Source organism: Quercus robur, chromosome 5 (genome assembly GCF_932294415.1).
Source record: "Quercus robur chromosome 5, dhQueRobu3.1, whole genome shotgun sequence".
Lineage (NCBI taxonomy): Eukaryota > Viridiplantae > Streptophyta > Magnoliopsida > Fagales > Fagaceae > Quercus > Quercus robur.
The window spans coordinates 74,861,406-74,881,739 of NC_065538.1; the positions used below are offsets into that span (position 1 = coordinate 74,861,406).

The 20,334-nt window shown below is 33.4% G+C and overlaps 2 protein-coding genes across 3 annotated transcripts; one reads left to right on the forward strand and one right to left on the reverse strand.

Annotated features, from left to right (window-relative positions):
• Window positions 1-8,313: 8,313 nt before the first annotated feature.
• Window positions 8,314-14,783, forward strand: LOC126727068 (dihydrolipoyllysine-residue succinyltransferase component of 2-oxoglutarate dehydrogenase complex 2, mitochondrial-like). Of its 2 annotated transcripts, none has more exons than XM_050432534.1 (15): window positions 8,314-8,482; window positions 8,576-8,658; window positions 8,766-8,819; window positions 9,827-9,887; window positions 9,996-10,023; window positions 10,202-10,272; window positions 10,378-10,452; window positions 10,589-10,644; window positions 10,750-10,794; window positions 10,918-11,214; window positions 11,354-11,448; window positions 11,728-11,818; window positions 11,970-12,080; window positions 13,477-13,671; window positions 14,208-14,783. In XM_050432534.1, the coding sequence occupies exons 2-15, from the start codon at window positions 8,596-8,598 to the stop codon at window positions 14,397-14,399; spliced, it is 1,434 nt and encodes a 477-aa protein (XP_050288491.1). In that variant the 5' UTR covers window positions 8,314-8,482; window positions 8,576-8,595; the 3' UTR covers window positions 14,400-14,783. The 2 variants fall into 2 exon arrangements, with proteins under 2 accessions (XP_050288491.1, XP_050288492.1); XM_050432535.1 differs by having other exon boundaries at window positions 8,332-8,481; window positions 8,583-8,658.
• Window positions 14,784-16,031: 1,248 nt separating this feature from the next.
• Window positions 16,032-19,508, reverse strand: LOC126727070 (aminomethyltransferase, mitochondrial). Its single transcript, XM_050432536.1, has 5 exons — window positions 19,405-19,508; window positions 19,205-19,278; window positions 17,750-18,322; window positions 17,002-17,120; window positions 16,032-16,695 (listed from the first exon to the last, which is right to left on the reverse strand). The coding sequence occupies exons 3-5, from the start codon at window positions 18,305-18,307 to the stop codon at window positions 16,149-16,151; spliced, it is 1,224 nt and encodes a 407-aa protein (XP_050288493.1). The 5' UTR covers window positions 18,308-18,322; window positions 19,205-19,278; window positions 19,405-19,508; the 3' UTR covers window positions 16,032-16,148.
• Between the last annotated feature and the right edge of the window lie 826 nt (window positions 19,509-20,334).

Here is a 20,334-nt window from a genome sequence, read left to right on the forward strand (position 1 = left end):
TTATATATATCAGCTACTTGTGCAAAAAGAGTTTGTAAAATAAAATGCATGTATTTCTTCGTTTCTCGATCACTTAATTGAATTCTTTGATTTGTCAATTGTTTATAACTTATTTAACTCTTTGTACAATGTTCTAACATTGAAAAAAATGCTAATTCTAAAATTTTATATTCGCTACTTGTGCAAAAAGATTTTGTAAAAGAATTTTTTTTGGTTTCTTGCATATAATAACTTGAATTTCCTATTACAAGGTGTTGAAAATCGAAGTTGCACAAACAAATAACTTTACGACAGTACCACAAGAGAGATCAAAAATATGTTGTTGAAGAAGTAATTCTATGTAGATTAGTTGAATATTTAGTAGATTATTCAAGACAGGTGGTCAAAAAATTGCACGGACTTAGATTATTTGAAATGTCTTATTAGTTTATTGTTTATTATGTTGAATAGTTGGATTTGGTCACGAAATTGGAGATGGTTCAACTGAAACTTCCGGTCACCACCGCCACTTTCCTTTTTTGCATCTCAGGCCATGGAGTGAATAAAACCAAAAATTCAATGAAAACCTTTTCATAGGTAATTATTGAGTATCTTCTAAAGATCATAAATTCATACATTCTCCTTTCACATAACTATGGGTCTCATTAATTAAATTTTTGATGAGACCCACAATTCATATGAGATGAGGGAATACGCATTTATGGTACTCCTAGAGTATTCAATAATTTTCCATATATTAGTTGGATCAAAAACTTATGATGGGTCATATTAACGAGTGCCCTTAGGGTATTAGTTAACAATTCAGTTAAAGAAAATTTTTATGAGAAAAAAAAAAAACAATTAATATTTTGACAGTTTTTTTCATTCTCTATAAAAGTGATGTCAAAACTTTCCTAAAATAAATTGTTAACCAATTCCTTAAAAGCACTCGTTAGCATTTCCCACTTATAATTAATGCCTTAGTCATTTTGCCTCATGAATTCATAACAACTGAGAGGGGATATATGGAGAGGCAAATAGTTTTGTGACATTCAAAACCAGGGATGGACCTAGGTGGGGGCCCGAGCCCCCCAGGCCCAAAAAAAAATTACTCTCTCCGTCTTAATTTGTTTAACCTCTATTTCATTTTGGGATGTCCCAAAATATTGTCCTGTTTCTAAAATAAAGGCCATTAACTTACTAGTATTCCTATTATATCCTTGCTTTATTTTCAAAACTATTTGAAAAGAAAACTAACAAATATTTAAAAAAAATCAATCTAATTGGGGCACCTTTTTAGTTGCCTCATTAAGAATAACTTTTTTTTTTTTAAATCTGATAAATTTATTTAAGGATAATTTTGTAAACTTATACATTTTTATAAAGCAGACAAGACAATAAATGATGTTTTCTTAAAAAAATTTGACTTTTCAAATAGGACAAAAAAATTGGGACGGAGGGAGTAGTAGCTTAATTTTTAGATTAAAAAAAAATTTAGACTTGGGCCCCCTCCAAAATCATGAATCATTAACCTAGTCCATATGAATCTTTAAAAAAAAAATACAAATCCAAAAAAAATGTAAACCCAGTAGTCCAAATGGAAAAATGAATGAAAAATTTTTTTTTTGAGAGGTGAGATAAAGAGAAAGAGGCAAGAGAGACCTATAGAGTAGAGAGTAGGCGATACAAAGAGAAACTGAGAGGCAAGAGAGAACGAGAGTCCAAGACGACGAGACCCATCTTGCCACCGCCGACTCTGCCATGTGAGACCTATCCTGTTGCTGGTTGATTGATCTGCCCAGCCCAACTTCGTTGCTCTAACCTTCACAGTTCACACTTCACACTCAATTAAGTAGTTAATCTATCCTTCAAAACATAATATAATGTTTGAGAATCTCAGAATTTGTGCTTGTGGTATTTGTGTTTTTACTGATGAGTGATGATGGTGATTGTGAATTGAATATATGCATTTGTGCTTGCGGTGTTTTTTTTTTTTTTTTTCTTTTCTTTTTATTTATTTATTTTTTTTTTTTTTGACTTTGTGAGTTTGTGACTATTTGGTAGTTAGGCAATAATAGGGACAAGCGACAGAAAGAGAAACAGTAATTCAACAAGATTAAAAATGGTAAAGTTAGAAAAAATGTTTATTGGTAATGAATAATAAATTCATAGTGTCGGTAGTGAGACTGGATGAGTGACAAAAACATTAGTGTTTTGTGTCTTTTGTTTTTATTGGTAGACGATTGTATCTTAATATATTAAAAAACAATGATTTTTGTGTATTTGTCTTGGTTGAAAATTTCTTAATATTATATGGATGTGTATTTGATTTTTTTTTTAATTTGATTTTTTTTTTTTTTTTTTTTGCTTATCTCCAGCCTCCCCTAACTTGAAATTCTAAGTCCGTCCTTGTTCAAAACACATATAAATTAAACAACAAAAGCTTTTGCCATGTAATCAAAGGTTAGTATTGTGATGTTAAAAAGAAATTGGTAATAGAGCTAGCATGCTTTTCTTGTTTAGTTTTTCTTTTTTGGGAGATATAGTTATATTGAATTTTATATGTGCAATTAAGATGTCAATTGTGTGAATCATTATACATGTATATGTATAATTATTTAATTATATAACATATTTTGAATCAAAATAATTTGTCTCACTATAATTATTTCATTTTATGTTCTATTAATCACAATATGCTACACATTCTTTTTCTTTTTCTTATAAAGCCACAAAAATATTTTTTAAAAAAAAAAATCAAATGCGTGACATACTGCAGTATGTCAGTTATTAAAGCATGAAAGAAAACACAAAGAATGGTTTTTATTCCATATGTACATAGTCTGTGTTTTTAACTTTCTATACATGTGTGTGTTTTTGTTAATTATTAGATGCATGAATTTTGTTAAGAATATAAAGTGTGAGAAAGACTGAATAGTCTGTATATTAATGTGTTTTCTGGCCGTTCTTGGTTGGGTTTTGCTCGGGATTGTGTGTTCTGTCACTCAATGCCTTTGTTTTGACAGTTGGATGAGCAGAACATTGAAATCCGAGATTTGTTGGGACTGTGGGCGTGACGGCGGTGACTCGCTTCTGACAGTGGCTACTGGATGAAGGCGAGGGCAGCGGAAGAACGCCGGAGATGTCCACAGGAACCAGAAAGTCAGAGGATTGGCTCTGATACCATGTTAAATATTAGCATAGAGATGTGTTATATCATGTTGTATATGCTAGAGTAGAGATGCAGAAGAGAAAGCATAGAGGAGGAACACTGAGAACACAAGGGTTACGTGGTTCAGCCTTACGGCCTACATCCACAGAGGAATCCCTTAAGGGCTACATCTTTATTATATGAGAGTGTAGTACAATAACTTCCTGTGTTACAATGAACCCTAACATGAGTATATATAGGTGACTAAACCCTAGACTAATAGACTTCTAGTACAAGTAGGAGACTTGACTTGCACACAAAGTAGAATTAGGGTTGGGCCTATTACATTGGGCTAATATGAATAATATATATCTCTAACAAATTTGAGCATATTCCACTTTATATTTTACTAACTATAGCTTGCCATGCGTCCTTTTTGTTTTCTTATAAACTAATCAAATTTTTTTCTTACAAATTAATCAAATTTTACAATGAAAAAAAAATTAGAAACATATATATATATATATAGTATTGTAGTTTTTTTTTCTTAAGAGAGTTTCAATCTATGGCGTCCACCAGTTGAGCTAACTGGAACCCAGTATAGTATTGTAGTTGGTTGGTTGGTTTGGCGCCACGTAAAATAAAACACTAAGAGTTCATTTACAACTTATTTTTGCTGAAACTGAAAACTGAAAACACTATAGCAAAATAATTTTTAAATGTGTGAATAGTGTCATGAGACTCATTTTTAATTTTTTTCCTGATGAACAGTGCATGAACAATGTATTTTCTCCTAAAAGTTGTTGCACGTGAATAAAAATAAATAAATAAATAAATAAAAAAGGAAAAACGCAAACGTGAAACGCAGCTCAAAATGTGGATCCAGACACTCACTAAGGATGAAAATAGAAGTTTTATTTCATATATATATATATATATTGTGTATATATATATATATATATATATTTATTGTGTGAGCTTTTTTCTATAATTAGATATTTATGTATATTTTATTTTAATTCGCTAATTTAGAGTGGGTCAAGTTTGTTGATCTCGTGACCTTCATAATAAATTGTACGTTTCTTTCTTTTTTGATATACTTTTTGTGATTCCCATTATCTTTATCAATTCCACCTACTACTCTGATGCTTAATATACTCCTTTGAAATCTTCAACCACTATCTTGCTAAAGCCTAGCTCCATTGCAAAGCTATGGTGGACAAGGCAACCAGCCTCTCAGCCGTTGGTCATCATATCCTGCTTGATGCCTCAATATATTCCCTGACTTTCAAAGATTTCCTTCAACTGGGTACATAGAGAAGCTCACCAGTCACCATGTTGTTCATACTGTAGCTAAGTGGTCCTTGATAGATCTTTTTTTATTTATTTTTAGGCTCTTTTGACCTGGGGTTCAGCCCACCTAATTTTGCTAATCTCATCTTGGTGGAAGCTGCCCAGACTGTGTTGTTGTTGTTTCTTTTTTTGGTAATAAAGTTTTCTTTTCTGCCAAAAAAAAAAAAAAAAAAAAAAAGACATTAAAAGTTTTGTCATGCTCATAAACAAGATGACTCAGTAACACATTTTTCATTCTCACTAGATCTCCTAAAAATGTCACTCCTAATCTCCTAAATGTATATCATGATCTCCTAAATATATATATCATGATCATGATATACATTTAGGAGATCATGATCATTAGATTTCGCCTCTGCTTAATTTAGTCAAACTATGTTTTTTATTCTCACCCAAAAAAAAAAAAAAAAACCCTTTGAAATTGTTAAATATATTTTGATAGTTTAATTTAACCCTTAGAACTTTCTTTCATATGTTAACAATGTTACTACAAAGCTCATTGACTTAATCAGTTAAAACCGTTAAAATTAAAAGGAACAATTTTGATCTCTTTAATTAATTAACTCACAAGTGATGAACTCACAAAAATATTTACTATTTTATTGCACAAATTAAAAAAAAAATTTAAGATCGATGTTTAAATTAATAAAAATGAGGGATTATTCCAATTTCATTCCTAGATTTTGAATTATTTTTTAATTTTATATAATCCCTAGACTTTGATTGAGAGTTAGTTTGGTCCTTGCACTCTTTAGAATAATTAACCTTTGAACATTAAGTTTTTTTTTTTTTTGAGGAAGAACATTAAGTTAATTTATGACATTCTTCTAAAAAAATTAATTTATGACAAATCAAACCTTTAGTTATTATTTTCTATTAAAGTTTAACGGATTTAATTACATATATAATAAACATAGGGAAATCATGTGTATATCACGTAATTAAATATTTTAGGTTTTAATGAAAAATATTAGCACAAAAGCTTTCCTTTTTTATTTTTTTTCTTTAAAGATAGAATTAACACAAAAGCTTGATTTGTCATGAATATAAACATAATGTTCATGGCCTTAATTATTTAATAATGACAAAGTTTGACTCTAACTACCAATAGAAAGATGACATTTGTTATTATCATGTGCAATATACTTACACTCACTTAACCCAATTAACAAAGTGGGTCATGTGAATTACACATGACAAGACACATATTATCTTAATTTCTATTGGTGGTTAAGCCAAACATTTTCCATTATTTAAATTGAAAATCGAAGATGCTTACATCAAATTTTAAAAATAATATGAGTAAAAAACTACTAAAAATAAAGAGAATAAATTTTGGTTACAAAATTAGTTAGAGCGTTAGACTTTAATGCATTATAAGAAATAACATGTGTTGTTGTTACTCACAATGCGCATAACTCACTTAAAATGATTGTATACAATTATTTAAGTGTGATTTAGTAAGTTAAGCGTAATGCATATGACAGCGACACATATCATCATCTTATTACTCCAACCAAGTTTTTAAACAAACTTTGTCCTAAAAATGAAAAAGAAATTTCCTTCAACTTCAGTTTAAAAGAGATTCTTCTAATTTCTTCAATATATTATGTGGATATTCATATGATATTTTAATCACATAACTTATTAAATTAATTATTTAAACAAGTGACATGGAAGGATATATTTTAATCACATAATTTATTAAATTAATTATTTAATGGATCATGAGATTAAAAGTATATATGGATATATTTTTATTTATACAAGTTTTATTTATTCAAGTTTTCACTGTCATGTTTTTTTTGGATAACTTAGTTAATATCACTTTTTAATGTTATTTATATTAAGTACACCTTTAGACATTATTTTAAGATATTTGTTTCATTACATTTTTCACATAATAGTGTCAGTTTTTATTTACAATAAGTGGGAGAAAAACAAAGATTTGAATAGAAGTTATATTATGAGAGAAACCGAGCTCTAACATTGTCATTGAGCTCTCAAGTGAATAGAGTGATCAAACAATTGAACTAGCTACTTTTCTATTATATAAGTCCTTTAAAGACAAAAAATAAAAATAAAAATAAAAAATCTTAAAAGAGATAGCATCTCTTATATTCTCTCAATTTTCTCGCCCAATATAGAAAGAAAAATCAACTTTTGTATTTTACCAACTTTTTCAAGTGCTATTTCCAATTCTTTTCATTTTTTTCTTTATTTTATTTAAATATTATTTCTTTATTTTTTTAATAATATTTTTGAAATCTAATACTATTTTTCTTAGATTTTTATTAATACATATATATATAGAGAGAGAGAGAGAGAGAGAGAGAGAGAGAGAGAGAGAGAGAGAACTGAATATTAAAATGTGCTATTCAATATTTTAATCTCAAATATTTGTTTAATATTTGAATATTTGAAGTGCTGTTTTGTGAATTTACTCCCCATAAAGTAAAATAAAACCACTACTTATAGTCTCATACTAATTAACTCAAGAACAATACTTAAGATTTGCTCAAATTATTTGTTATGAACATAATGGTTCCTAACGGGGATAAATGAGAATTGTAGGAGAATATATGAGAATTATAAGAAAACCAACTTAATTAGAGAAATATTAAGAGAGGAAATGCACTAAATAATCAATTATAACTAACTAATAATAGGCATACATTAAACCATAAAACTATTTTATTAGTGCATGTAGGGATAAGGGCCCAAAATCATATATTGGGTCTTGGGCTTTGTCCGAGGACGTTGAATGGTCCTAGGAGGGACAAATAGTTATGAGGGGTTCCAATTTAAAGTCTCGTGAGAAAGGAATGAATGGAAGGTGATCCGAGGAGGAACTCCTCCTCAGATACAATGAATGTCGCTCAAATATGTATTCTAACAATTAGGGTGACCATCCAAGAGGCTCCAGGGATAGGGACGTGCCTCATGAACATATGAGAAGGAAGGAACTCAAAAATATCTAAAGGAAAACTGCTATCACCGCATTAAATGCACTGCAACTACTTTTCTGGCCACATTTATGTGGAGAAGACCCCTGAACAGTGCTGTCTTGGTTACCACAACTCACAGGAAACCAAAGAAGGTGTCTGGTGGGACAGACACTCAAGTAAGGGCTCAAATGATCAACAAGTGTAGGATGAAGATGATCCCAAAGGAGCTATATAATGTGGGAGGCCCTCTATAAGAAAAGGATCGGAAAATTCATCAGAGAGAATATTGTAACAATCTAAATTGCACTTGTTCCCAATTGTGATCAATTTATAAAAAGAGACCTCCTCGAACTAGAAGTCCATTGATATCAGAATCTCTTATTTGTATTTGATTGTCATTTAATCTAATACTATCTGTTATCCAACTCACTAATGCCTAGTTTTTTGACTCATTCTCTACAAATTCATTGTACTGGGCTCATTAGGCCAAAATCATACAACTTAGGCTTGGCTACGAAACGGGTTCTTACAGTGCACATGCTATTATTCCCCATATAAATTAATAATTCCAACATGTGTTAAATACGATTTACATGCTTAGAATCGTAATTAACTAACTAACTAATTAACTAAATACCTAACTTTTTTTTATTGCTAAAAAAAAAAAATCCCTAACTAACTAAATACAACCTTACAACAATTATTATCAATAGGGTTCCTTCACCACTATTCAATAAAACTCTTGCTCTTGCATTTAAAAAATAATAATAATAATAAAATAAAATAAAAAATAAAAAAAAATAAAAAAAAACTCTTGCTCCAAACTACTGCCTTCTTTTTTTATTATTGTTGGATTAATAATAATAATACAAACGGACAATAATTCAGTAAAGCAAAGCAAAAAAGTGAACAGATATAACGGGCCAAAGCAATTTTCGTCGGCTCTCTTCAAAGTTCTCTCCTCCGCAAAATAATCAACAAAAGCAGCCGCAGCCAAAGCCAAAGCCGCCGAAACCTCTCATTTTCACTGTACCACTACCAGAACCACCAGGTCCTCTCTCTCTCTCTCTAGATCCGTAAGCAAAAGTTACTGATTGTATATATGTAATTTATTTGTTTAATTAGTAACGAAAATGTGTGTTAGGCAAATCGATTGGAGCAACCATGTCTATGTGGTCAATTCTACGGCGAAAACTCGCTACCCAACCCTCCTCCACCCCTGCTTTTGTATGTTCAAATTTTTCATTTCTGATTCTTTTTTTTTAACTCAAATTTCAAAGCTTTTCCTTAAATTTGTTGTGCGCTTAATTTTTTTTTAATTATTTATTTTATAGGTTTTTGGACGCTCAACCTCAACGCGTGGTTACTCCACTACCAAAGTGAAAGAGGTTCGTTGAATCAATATTTTCAATGTGTGTTTCTTTATTTGCTTTTTGTGAATTATTATTTGATAGTTAAGATTTGCTGAAAATTTTAAGATCATATTTTTTGTGAATTGTGAATATATATTGATGCGAAAATCGGTGACTTGCTTGCGCTTTAAGCTTTAGCTCTTTGTTATTATCATAAATTGTGTTGTGCTATAAACTGCACAAGAGCTAGGGCCTTTAGCTGATCATTTTGACTTACTACGTGTCCCCCTTTCTTTGCCAAGAGTGATGGATTCAGTCACAGCGATTGGGTAAGAAGCAGGTGAAGTTATGACATAGTTGTCAGAGTTGTTTGCGAGAATAATTAGCAGTAGCCACTTGCAGCTATCCACTCTAAATTATAATATAGGGTCATTTGTAATGTCCACTTAAAATATAATATTTTGCATAGTTTGAGATTAATATATATGTGATTTCCATGCTGCCAGTTGGAATCAAATAGTAAAATCGCCATTAAAAACTATTGGGTCATTGGCTCCTCTTGATGTTTCCAAGAAAGAAATCCAGAGTTCAAATCCCCCCTCCCTCGTTGTAACTATTGATTTTAAAATTTAAAAAAAAAAATTGATAAATTAGTGAGCTAGTTGAGGTGGACTTTGGAAATTAATGAGGCCCAATTTGTTAATTTCGACACATTAGTGCACTCCACCACCCAACAAGCTACTAATCTGTTAGTTTTTGGCAGATGGTTGGGTGGGTGTTATGAATTATTTTTAAATTAGTGTGTTGATGGTAAAGAACATCGAAAATTATTCTTTAGTTTAGGGTGGACATCTATATTTAGCTGTAAATATTAACTATTTTTTGATAGCAAGTTTGATTTTTTTTTTTTTTGGGTCAAAAAAATAAGAAGAAAGCAATGTAGAAGCTTGCTTGTTCTCGATATATTTGTTATTTGAAATCATGCTTTGCCATTGTTCACAATCATAACTTCTTACTGGTTTACTTTACAAACATCTTCACAGGCATTGCTTCTTGGTAGAGGCTCAAAAATTGTGGGCAATGTTGGTCGGAATAGTTTTCTTGGTAATCAAACTATAAACAACTGCTTAGGCATGTCAAGTTCGGATGAAAGATTATTTGGATAACTGAGTGCCTCTTTCGTTAATTCTTTTGCACTACATGTGATTACAGGTTGTCCAGTTAGCTCAAAGCCAGTAAGGTCAGCTACATCTTCCTTGCTTAGAATTTTGCCTAATTCCCCACCCCCCTAGGAATATGTTAAAATGTTAAGAATGTGGGAAAGAAGGAAATGATATGTGCTATGGTTGAAGCTAGTCTGATTTCGTCCTTTGAAATAACTTTACCCTTTCTAATTTCCTTAAAATCTTGGTCTACAGGGAAGCTGTGTCATTTTTTCAAAGAGATTCTCCTATCTATGTACAGAATAGGTCATTTTCTTCTGATAATGGTACAATAACCTTCATGATCTTCTAGAGCCTTTTCTTGATTTTGACGCATGTTATATATCTTATTGAACATTCATTAACTCAAGTAATTCTATGTATGTCTCAAGGTGATCTGGTTGATGCTGTTGTACCCTTCATGGGTGAATCCATAACTGATGGCACTCTAGCAACATTTTTAAAGAGTATGTCGTTCCAGTTTGACTGTGTTTGAATGCCCTTGTTTTAAACCTTATCTTGTGTTCATGTATGTGAATATATTTTGTGTACATAGATACTTTGAATCTCTCATGTGACCCATTGTTGATAAATTGGGCGCAGAACCTGGTGATCGTGTAGAAATTGATGAACCTATTGCTCAAATAGAAACTGATAAGGTATACCTTCTACGAAGTTATTCTAATATAATTTTTCCATAGTCTGCACAACCATTTTCAAGGCTTGTGATTCATTCTAATTCTTTTATATATCTATAAAAATAGGTGACAATTGATGTGGCTAGTCCTGAGGCCGGTGTTATCCAAGAGGTAATCAGATAGAATTCAGTATGCAATGGTTGAAACCTATAATATACTATTAATTAGAATCTCCTTCTTGGATTCATAGGTATTTTGTATTTGTAATGTTGGTCTTTGTAATTCTTTCTGTAGCTTGTTGCCAAAGAAGGTGAAACAGTGGAGCCAGGTACCAAGATAGCTGTTATCTCAAAATCTGGTGAAGGTGTATCAGAATCACACGTTGCTCCATCAGAGGATGTGCCTAGCCAGGCTTCTTCTAAGCCATCTGCAGGAAAGAAAAAAGAAGACAAGGAAAAGCCTAAAGAAGAAACATCTCTTCCTAAGCCTAAAGCTGAGACTTCTCCTCCTAAGCGTAAAGCTCCTTCTCCACCACCCCCTAAGGCCTTAGCAACAGAACCTCAGCTTCCTCCAAAGGAAAGGGAAAGAAGAGTAAGTCTTGGGATCTTTTATTATCCTTCTGTTTAGTTTTGAGTTTAGCAGTTCCTTTAAAAGCTTAGAATAGTCTACTTTTGTTGGTCTTCCTTATTCCATTTGTTCCTTTGGTACTTTGTAACTAATATAATTTCAGGTTCCAATGACAAGACTGAGGAAACGTGTTGCAACACGTTTGAAAGACTCTCAGAACACATTTGCTATGCTGACTACATTCAATGAAGTTGATATGTAAGCCTTTTGTCCCTAGCTTTTAATCAATATGGCTGATTTTGGAACTTCATGGACCCAATTACCTGTTCTTTCTACTGAATTAGTCTTTGTAACTAAATTGTCTGTTTTATGGTCAATGCAACTATAAATTTCTTATCAACATAATGCGCTGATATGAAATGCATAACTTGATATTTATTATTCTACCTAAAATGCATCCTTTCCCATATGATATTCGAAATAGTATGACATATTGCCTTATGCATTCCCCTTCAACAATGGTGCTATGTGTTTCAGGACTAATTTGATGAAGCTCCGTTCCGAATATAAAGATGCTTTTGTTGAGAAGCACGGGGTGAAGTTAGGTCTTATGTCAGGATTTATTAAAGTATGTCTTACCTATAAAAAAAGGGATTTATTAAAGTATGTCTTTGTCATATGTGATTATTCAGTACCTTGAACCTTCTCATGTACAGACGCAAACATGTCTCCATGCATGTTCATAACAATGATCTCCAATGTTGCTTGTCTTGTTCCAGGGTGCAGTAAGTGGGCTCCTGAATCAGCCAATCGTCAATGCTGTCATTGACGGGGATGACATCATCTATAGAGATTATATTGACATCAGTATTGCTGTTGGTACTCCAAAGGTCTGTTACTATTCCAATTATTTCAATTAGGTAGCAATTTGAGAATGGAGTGTATGGACATGTTTTGGTAATTGAGACAATCCATTGACAGTCTTGGACCTATTTAGGAGGGCTGAGGCTTCAAACTAGAGTTTCGTTTTTTTTATTTTCTTTTTTGGAAGGGGGGGGGGGGGGGGGGGGGTTGAGATATGGCCAACATTAACTCATAACTTAAGGTTATGATGTTCATATATAAAGGCTTATGTATAAAATTATTTTTTTTCCATGATAGAACTATAGGAAAATTATATTTTAAACCCTATAATTTAAGGGTGTAACAAATTAAACCCTAGAGTTTCAAAAAGTAACAAATTAAGACCAAAAAAAAAAAAAAAGCAAGTTTTTTTCAAATTGAGATTACCCAAAAACCATTTAGTCCACAAAAAGGGTGGGGAAGGCTAATTTAGTAATTAAGAAATCATATCAACTTTAGTGGAAAAGACTAATTTAGTAATTAATATCATTTCCCAATTTTGAAAAAACCTTGCTTGTTCCACTTAAATCTGGAGGTTTGACTTGTCAGTTTTTGATACCTTAGGGTTTAATTTGTTACTTTTGAAATTATACTGTTTTAATTTGTTACTTTTTAAAACCTTATGATTTGATTTGTTACTTTTGAAACTGTAGGGCTTAAAATTAACATTTCCCCAAAATTATTGTGTAACAAAAGAATATTTTGATCCATATTCATGATACAAAAGAAATATTTTATTGCATATTAGTTGTATAGAAAAGGTATTTATCTTTATTTTGAGATACATTTTCGTAAAAAATTGACAAAAAAATTTAGGGATTTACAAAATATTTATCTCAACCCTAATTTTGGCTGGTACAGAAAGAAAGAAAAAACAAAATCAAGAATCTCCTTCTCATTATAAAATCTTTCAATGCTATTTTGAGTAACTTCCAATTTGAACTTCCATTCTTCAAAATTTTAATTGCTATAACTAAATTTTAGCTTTTTAGAATTGAGTGGGAGGGGCTTTTTTTTTTTTTTTTTTTTTGAGGGGGAGGAGTCCGTAATGGTGCTGAGCCATAGATTAAGTTTGCATCTTAGCACAATGGTTGGTGTGATGTGGAGACAAAATGGTAATAAAAAAGATGAAATAGTAATGAGATCATGTGTGCCTACTTTTTAAAATTAGACAGAAAAAATGAAGCTCATTACAGTGATTTAGATTGCATCTTAGCATAACTCTTTATTAGTTGGTTATATGTTTCTTTTCATTTTATTTTTTAAATCTTGGATTAATGGTATCTGTACAAAATTACAAATATTCAATCTGCCCTCACTGCCACATCAAGTTGCATTATGCTGGTTATATCTAAATTGGTTGCTTCCACTGAGTTTTTGTAGGGCCTTGTTGTTCCGGTTCTCCGCAATGCTGATAAAATGAACTTTGCTGAGATTGAGAAGGCAATCAACACCCTTGCAAAGAAGGCAAATGATGGCTCTATATCAATTGATGAGATGGCTGGAGGCTCATTCACAATATCGAATGGTGGTGTCTATGGAAGCCTTTTAAGTACCCCAATCATCAATCCCCCTCAGGTATGATGCTGCATTAACCCCTTCTCCATACATTTTGTTCTGATAATAAGAGGATTTCTCCTTGTGCATCTCTATGCCTGAACAAATTAACTTTCTTATAGACAACCTTGTAAAATCAGCTGAATGCAGGTTTGGCCATCTCACACACTTTTTTTTAAGAACTTGTCCACTCTTTCCTGTGTTTTCCATATGGAAAAATTTAGGAATGAAGAATCTATATCAAAATATAAGAAAAACCACTCTTGGAATAATGGTAGCCATTGTTATTCGCTTTGGTACATTGCTGTCAATAAGATTGGTGGATCAGTTGAAAGGTATGAAAAGAGAGGGATTCAAACCCTTGGTAAACAATAGCCTACAACGGACAACAGATATATCAGATCTAGGTCCTAGATATTGTGTACTATAGTCATTTTTGAAGTATAAAATTGATGCATGCTTTATAGCAGTTCCTTGGTGACTTTAATTACTCATGAATCTAACTCTTATAGTCTTATTCATTCTGTGGTTTATTTATTTATTTGCTTTATTGGCAGTCGGCCATCCTGGGCATGCACTCAATTGTGAACCGTCCGATGGTTGTTGGTGGGGAAATTGTTTCAAGGCCAATGATGTACATCGCCCTAACATATGACCATCGACTAATTGATGGAAGAGAGGCCGTCTTCTTCTTACGTCGTATTAAAGATGTCGTGGAGGACCCTCGGAGGTTGCTTCTTGATATTTGAGGATGCCACAGGAAACTTTCTGATACCCCTTTCCTGTGATGTTGTAGTAAGTTTTGAGAATAAGGATTTAACATCCTTAAATTGACTTTAGTGGGGGATTTTTCAGTTGTGACTCGTCAGCATTCAATACCGGCATGGCGTATATGAGACTTGTTATATTGTATTCCTTGTTCGAGTTTAAGCTTCTTGATTAGAGCCTGGCATCTTTCTTCTCTCTTGCATTGTAGTATTTTACCCTTCGTACAACATTGGTTGTAACCTCCTTTCCCCGCACCCTCCTTTTTTCTTTTTCTTTTTCTTTTTTACTTTTAAAATCTAAACTACAAAAAAATAATGTAAACGAGTAAATTTGAGTAGTCAACTTGAAAGATGGCTTACAATTAACTTGATTTCTTTCTATGCTTGCTATTGCCTTAATTTCTGGCTGCATAAATGTCTTTATACACTAACATCTCAGACATTTCATAGGTGAGTGCCACATAGCTCGCTCGATTCAACTACAAAAGTATTGGAATCAACTGCACTAATCTGAGCGTCAATCTAACCGAAAAAGTTTGTTGAATACATCCATACTTTTCAGACTCTTTGTTCTTTGTGACTGATATTTTGTGACAAATGTTCATGTGCAAGGTTAATGAACTGCGGTAATAAGATTGGCTTTAAATTTTGAATCTCCTAGGACACTATGTGAGCCAGTGAATGCATTAAGAGTTAAATCTGACCAAGAATTCACATTTCATAGGACCTAGGGATGATAGTCTAGTGGTCAAGTACCTGGTTAAGCACCTCGTCTGTTGCCTTAGCCTTAGCACTCGAGTACGAGTTGTGCGGGATATGGTGGAAAGTGTCTTGTTACAGTGGCGCTTAACTCGTTACGGTGCGCGATATGGGATTTAACTCATTACGGTGGAAAGTGACTTGTTCCCAAAATCACACGTTTCAATTTTTTCAGCCCAAAAAAAAAAAACACCATTTCACAGGCTTGACTTGGCTTTGAACAAATTTGGTAAATCTGCTAACCAAAGAATGGGAGACTATAGAGGCTGTTGCCTTGATGGCCACAGCATGCGAGATGTGGCACCTGTTACACGCAATAATTTTCCCCAAAAGAACTATGGAGCAACGAGAATCGATTGGAATAGAGGATGAGGTCCAAAACTTCCAATCCAACAGAACAAGAACTTCCCAATTTTTTTAACAAATTGTAAATGGAGCAAATAATAAGTTACCGTCACTATCTTTCTTTGGTGTAACTGTGGTAAATCTGATAAAAAATATAACGTCTTCAAGGTAGAACCATCATAGCTGTCCACCCCAAATTGTTGCACCAATCTGCAGGGGAAAATTTTATAATAGAAGCAAGAAAATCACTTGAGTCTTTCGCCGGTAACCACTTATGGGTCACTTTTTTTTTTTTTTTTTTAATTAAAATGAGCAGCTCTTTTCTCCCAGATTGTGATTGTTTTTAACAATTGTGACAGAACTCTTACTGGATTAGCTCATATACTTAGAAAACAAAGGATTCATTTTGTATCTTTCAAACATCATTATCCGGCATCATCTTGCATTCATTTTCACCAGTTGTATATTCAGTAAATCGCAAATAATAATATGTGAAACTTCAGAAAGCAATGACAAAAGCAAAACATTGTATTTCATCTCAGATTTCTTGCAAATAGAAAGTGGAAATTACGAAAGACTGGGAGTGAACCGATTAGGAAATCCTGGCGTTGATGTACCAAGCATGAATTATGATGGCTTGTAGTATTTTGTTGGTACAAATGGCATTTTTGTGACAACCCCATCATAGGCCTTTCCTCGAATAACTATCTTAACTTTGGTGCCAGCCTTGTGTGATCCTGATTTCACATACCCCATAGCTATATTCTTCTTAAGGCAGGGGCTAAATCCTCCACTGGTGACTTCCCCAATGCCTTTTCCTTTGTCATCCTGAATCTCACTGTGGCTTCTGGGAGGTGGTCCTGAAGAGAAAAACCCAACACGCCTGACAGGTGGACCTGATTCAAGTTGCTTAAGTATCACCTCAGCACCTAGAAAACCACCTTCAGCCCTTCTTCTCTTCCCAATGGCCCATGTGAGTCCTGCCTCTACAGGAGTTACATGTTGTTCCATGTCATTACCATATAAGCAGAGCCCAGCTTCAAGTCGGAGACTGTCTCTAGCACCAAGACCAGTCAACCTTATCTTTCCTTCAGATTTCTCCAAGATTGCTTTGGCAAGATCCAAGGCATTCTCTGAAGGCACTGAGATTTCAAAACCATCTTCACCAGTGTACCTGAAAATCTTGGAAACGAGACAAGGATAATCAACTGTCCTTCACAGCTCTCTCCTACAGATGAGAAAAAACTAAGGTGTATTCATTTATGGGGGAAGATAAGAGCATCAGATATTTAGACCCTATGCTCTTGATAAAAATTCTTTGTTGTGATGTCAAGATGGATGGGTACAAAACAGAACTCAGTCGTGCTTCACTCATCTTCTCATTCAACAGAGAAATACATACAAGCCCTGTAATCAATATAGGACTAAACTGAATATAGACAAATTGTCACTATAGAAAAGAAACTGAAAAGAAGCATACCCTGTCCTAGTTAGAAAGCAGTGCACTCCATTAATATCCAACATTCGGAACTCTCCAAAGTAAAACTTGCTCAAGTCTTCTTTTGTCAGGTGCTGAAGAGTTGGAGCAGCCAAAGGACCCTGCAACATAGAAATCAAAGAAGCAATATCTCTCAATCAGTTTACATCCATAAGCTCACTTCTTTCCCAAATCATAGCTATATGGTTTGCATGGCTCATACAAATATAAACCAAGTTTCAATTAAACATGAAACCCAGTATCTCTTGCAATTATAACAACTTTCCAGGACAATTTCAAATTTTGATGTCAATTCAACATGAAAGATCAAACCCACTACCTTTCAGCTATAGTATTTATGATATCTTGTAGGAGAATTTTATTTTCTGATATAAATAAGGAGACATGAAAAGAGGAAGAGAACAAGAAGGAACAAAGAAAAAACAGTGTATAGAGTACTTTTCTGGTTGACAATCTGCTACGCATTTGAGCTGGGCCAATCATATCATAAAAAGTCAACCCATGTAATACAAATAAATACAATATAAACCAGAAGGAAATAAGTCCTTGCAGTTTCCTTGGACACTATATCTAGACATACATAAGAACAACTCTGAGTAGCTGAAGGGGAAAAAAAGAGCATGAAAATTGCAGCAGCTGACATTCATATTCCAAGGTAAATAAAAAAAATAAAAACCAAGGCAAAAACTTAAGACATAGGAGAACATGGAAAGAGGAATCTAGGATTCACCTGGAGAGCAAGAAGAGACCTCTCATCATGTATGTGCCATGAGACATCCCCACCTTTGGCCTTAAATGCCTTCATATGCTCCTCAATGTGAGCCAGATCCTTATCTCTACACCCTGCATTGACGACCAGGTATATGTGATCATCCTTCACCTTTGTAATCACTGAATCATCAATTGCTCCTCCCTTTTCATTTGTAAAGACGGTTAGTGTCCCAGCTCCAGGGGCTAACCCAGCAACATCAGCAATGACAAGCTTTTCAAGGAAAGGTATGCAGTCCTTCCCCTTGAGGCTCAACCCACACATATGGGAGACATCAAAAAGGCTACCATTCTGCCTACAATTCAAGGTAGAATCCATGATTGAGTCCTTGTATTGAATGGGCATGCCCCATCCAGCAAATGGCACCATCTTCCCGCCATTAGCAACATGGAAGTCATAAAGAACTGTCTTTTTGAGCTCTGCTTCTGCGGAAAAGTATCGACGAGCTACAGTCTTCTTATCAGCCTGAGCAAGACGACGGGTCATTGATTGCCCAAGTTGCCACAAACCCCCTCTCATCTTTACAGAAAATACCTGATAGGTGGAATTTGAGGAACTTTCAAATACAGCCCCACCCCCCAAAAAAGGAAAAGAATCTAAATAGTCTCTAATAAAACGCCAATGGCTTCTCAACAGAAACAAAACAATCACAAATAATTTTCATTGTCAGCATAACCCATGGTAGCAACATCCATTTCAAAAAATTGCGTGAAATGTTATACTAACTAAATAAAGAGATTATCCTCATATGTCATGAAAAACAATAAGCCACCATTGAGTACTGGATATAAAAAAAATAAAAATAAAAATGCCAAAAATTCCAAAAGGGTATTTGGTGGAAACTAATCAATCCACTGCCATCTATACAGCAATTGTACAAGCCAGTTGGTAGCATTGCATTAAGACATGACAATATTCACCAAAATCGTACATAAATGAGGTTAGTTTTTAAAATCACATAAGCCAATTTGTCTTATAGTTATCGTCATCCCATTCCTATTTAAAATGCAATGTCCTCATTTCAAACATTATCAATGCATCATTTTTATCGATTTAATTCAGATATTATTCAGACACCATGTACAGGAAAAACATCAGGATCTCCTCTCAGCTCAATACAATCCCACATAATTGTCATTGGGAAGTTCACAAAACCACCAAAAGCGCCATTGAAATCATAAAATCCAACAAAGAGATAATATCCAATATAAACAATGAGACTCTTTTAAACAATTCAACCTGAACCAGTCACATAGATCTCAAAGACTGTTTCTTTACAAGCTTATAAGAGTAAGCAACCAATGAACTTAATAAAATTGGCATAACATTGAAGCAGAGATGGCCAATCAAAAAACCCACATGACAAATAAGATTTGCAAATAAAGAATGAGAAAAAGAGAGTGAGAGAGCACTCACAGTCACAGATGTGAATGTTCTTTGTCCTCCGTTGTTCTAAGAAGAAGCAAATCTGAGAGCCCAAAAGAGCATCCCTGCACAAAATAAAAATACTGCCTTTTTTAATATATATGTCAATTGTCTATTTATCTTATACATATAATATTAGTAAAATTAAATAAAAAATGGGAAAATGTAAAAAGGGTTGGTGGGTTATGTACTATGTAGCATGTAGTGGGTGGGTGGAGGAAAGGGTTTTCTCTTCCGAATGGAGACAGCCAACAAAATCACATCGTTAGTCAGTGGTAATGGGACTACCAGACGATTACACCTCATCTCACTCTTTCCTTGTTTCTGTTCACATATTTACTTACATTTACATGTACCATGTTTCATGTGTACTTTATATGTATCTGACGGCTGTTACAATGCAGAATCTAACTCAGCCGCTTTAAACCTCTTAGACAAAAGTACACCTCCAAATTTGTAGGAAAAATGTTACCCAAGTTTGGAATCCAAATTCCAAACTCCCCTGATTGAGGAATAAGGTATTCCTAATGTACCATCTTTTTATTTACAATTACATACTTGGTGAACGAAATATTTCATACAAATTAAGATAAATGACATATTTGATAATTTGATAGTTAAGACAAAAGAATTAAACTCCGAACATTTTTGTTAAAATTACTAAGAAGTGTCCATTAAGGAACAAGCCTATATAAAATTTAATTTATAACATTCTTTAAAATATAAGATTTAAAATGTAAATTCTCACAATTAACTTTGTTGAGATGGACATAATTTCAAGAGTTCAAACGGGGATTATGTGTACTAATGGTGGAGACGAGTTCAGGAGATCAGACTCACTGACTAATGACCTATAAGTTTGTTGAGAGATCGCTGTGGGGGCAGAGAAGGAAATAATTGAGTTTTTTATTTTTTATTTTTTTATTTGGGAGATCCTGCTTAAGTTGGTGAAGTGCTTTTGGCATGTTAATGTTGACCACAATGTCATGTTTGGAGCAACATTTGGCAAGTGAGGATGCGAGATTGTGGTTGGTGGCTTTGTAAATAGTCAAAACAAAGCTATCTAATAGCTTCAAGTGTATTTCTTTTAAGGTATTTACCAAGTGCATTTTATCAATGAT

Coding starts and splice junctions, on each gene's coding strand:
- LOC126727068 (XM_050432534.1), top strand. CDS start 8,596: ATGTCTATGTGGTCAATTCTACGGCGAAAACTCGCTACCCAACCCTCC. Junction 11,449..11,727: donor ACATTCAATGAAGTTGATAT/GTAAGCCTTTTG, acceptor TATGTGTTTCAG/GACTAATTTGATGAAGCTCC. Junction 13,672..14,207: donor CAATCATCAATCCCCCTCAG/GTATGATGCTGC, acceptor CTTTATTGGCAG/TCGGCCATCCTGGGCATGCA.
- LOC126727070 (XM_050432536.1), bottom strand. CDS start 18,307: ATGAGAGGGGGTTTGTGGCAACTTGGGCAATCAATGACCCGTCGTCTT. Junction 17,121..17,749: donor GGTCTCTTCTTGCTCTCCAG/GTGAATCCTAGA, acceptor TCTATGTTGCAG/GGTCCTTTGGCTGCTCCAAC. Junction 16,696..17,001: donor TGCTTTCTAACTAGGACAGG/GTATGCTTCTTT, acceptor CAAGATTTTCAG/GTACACTGGTGAAGATGGTT.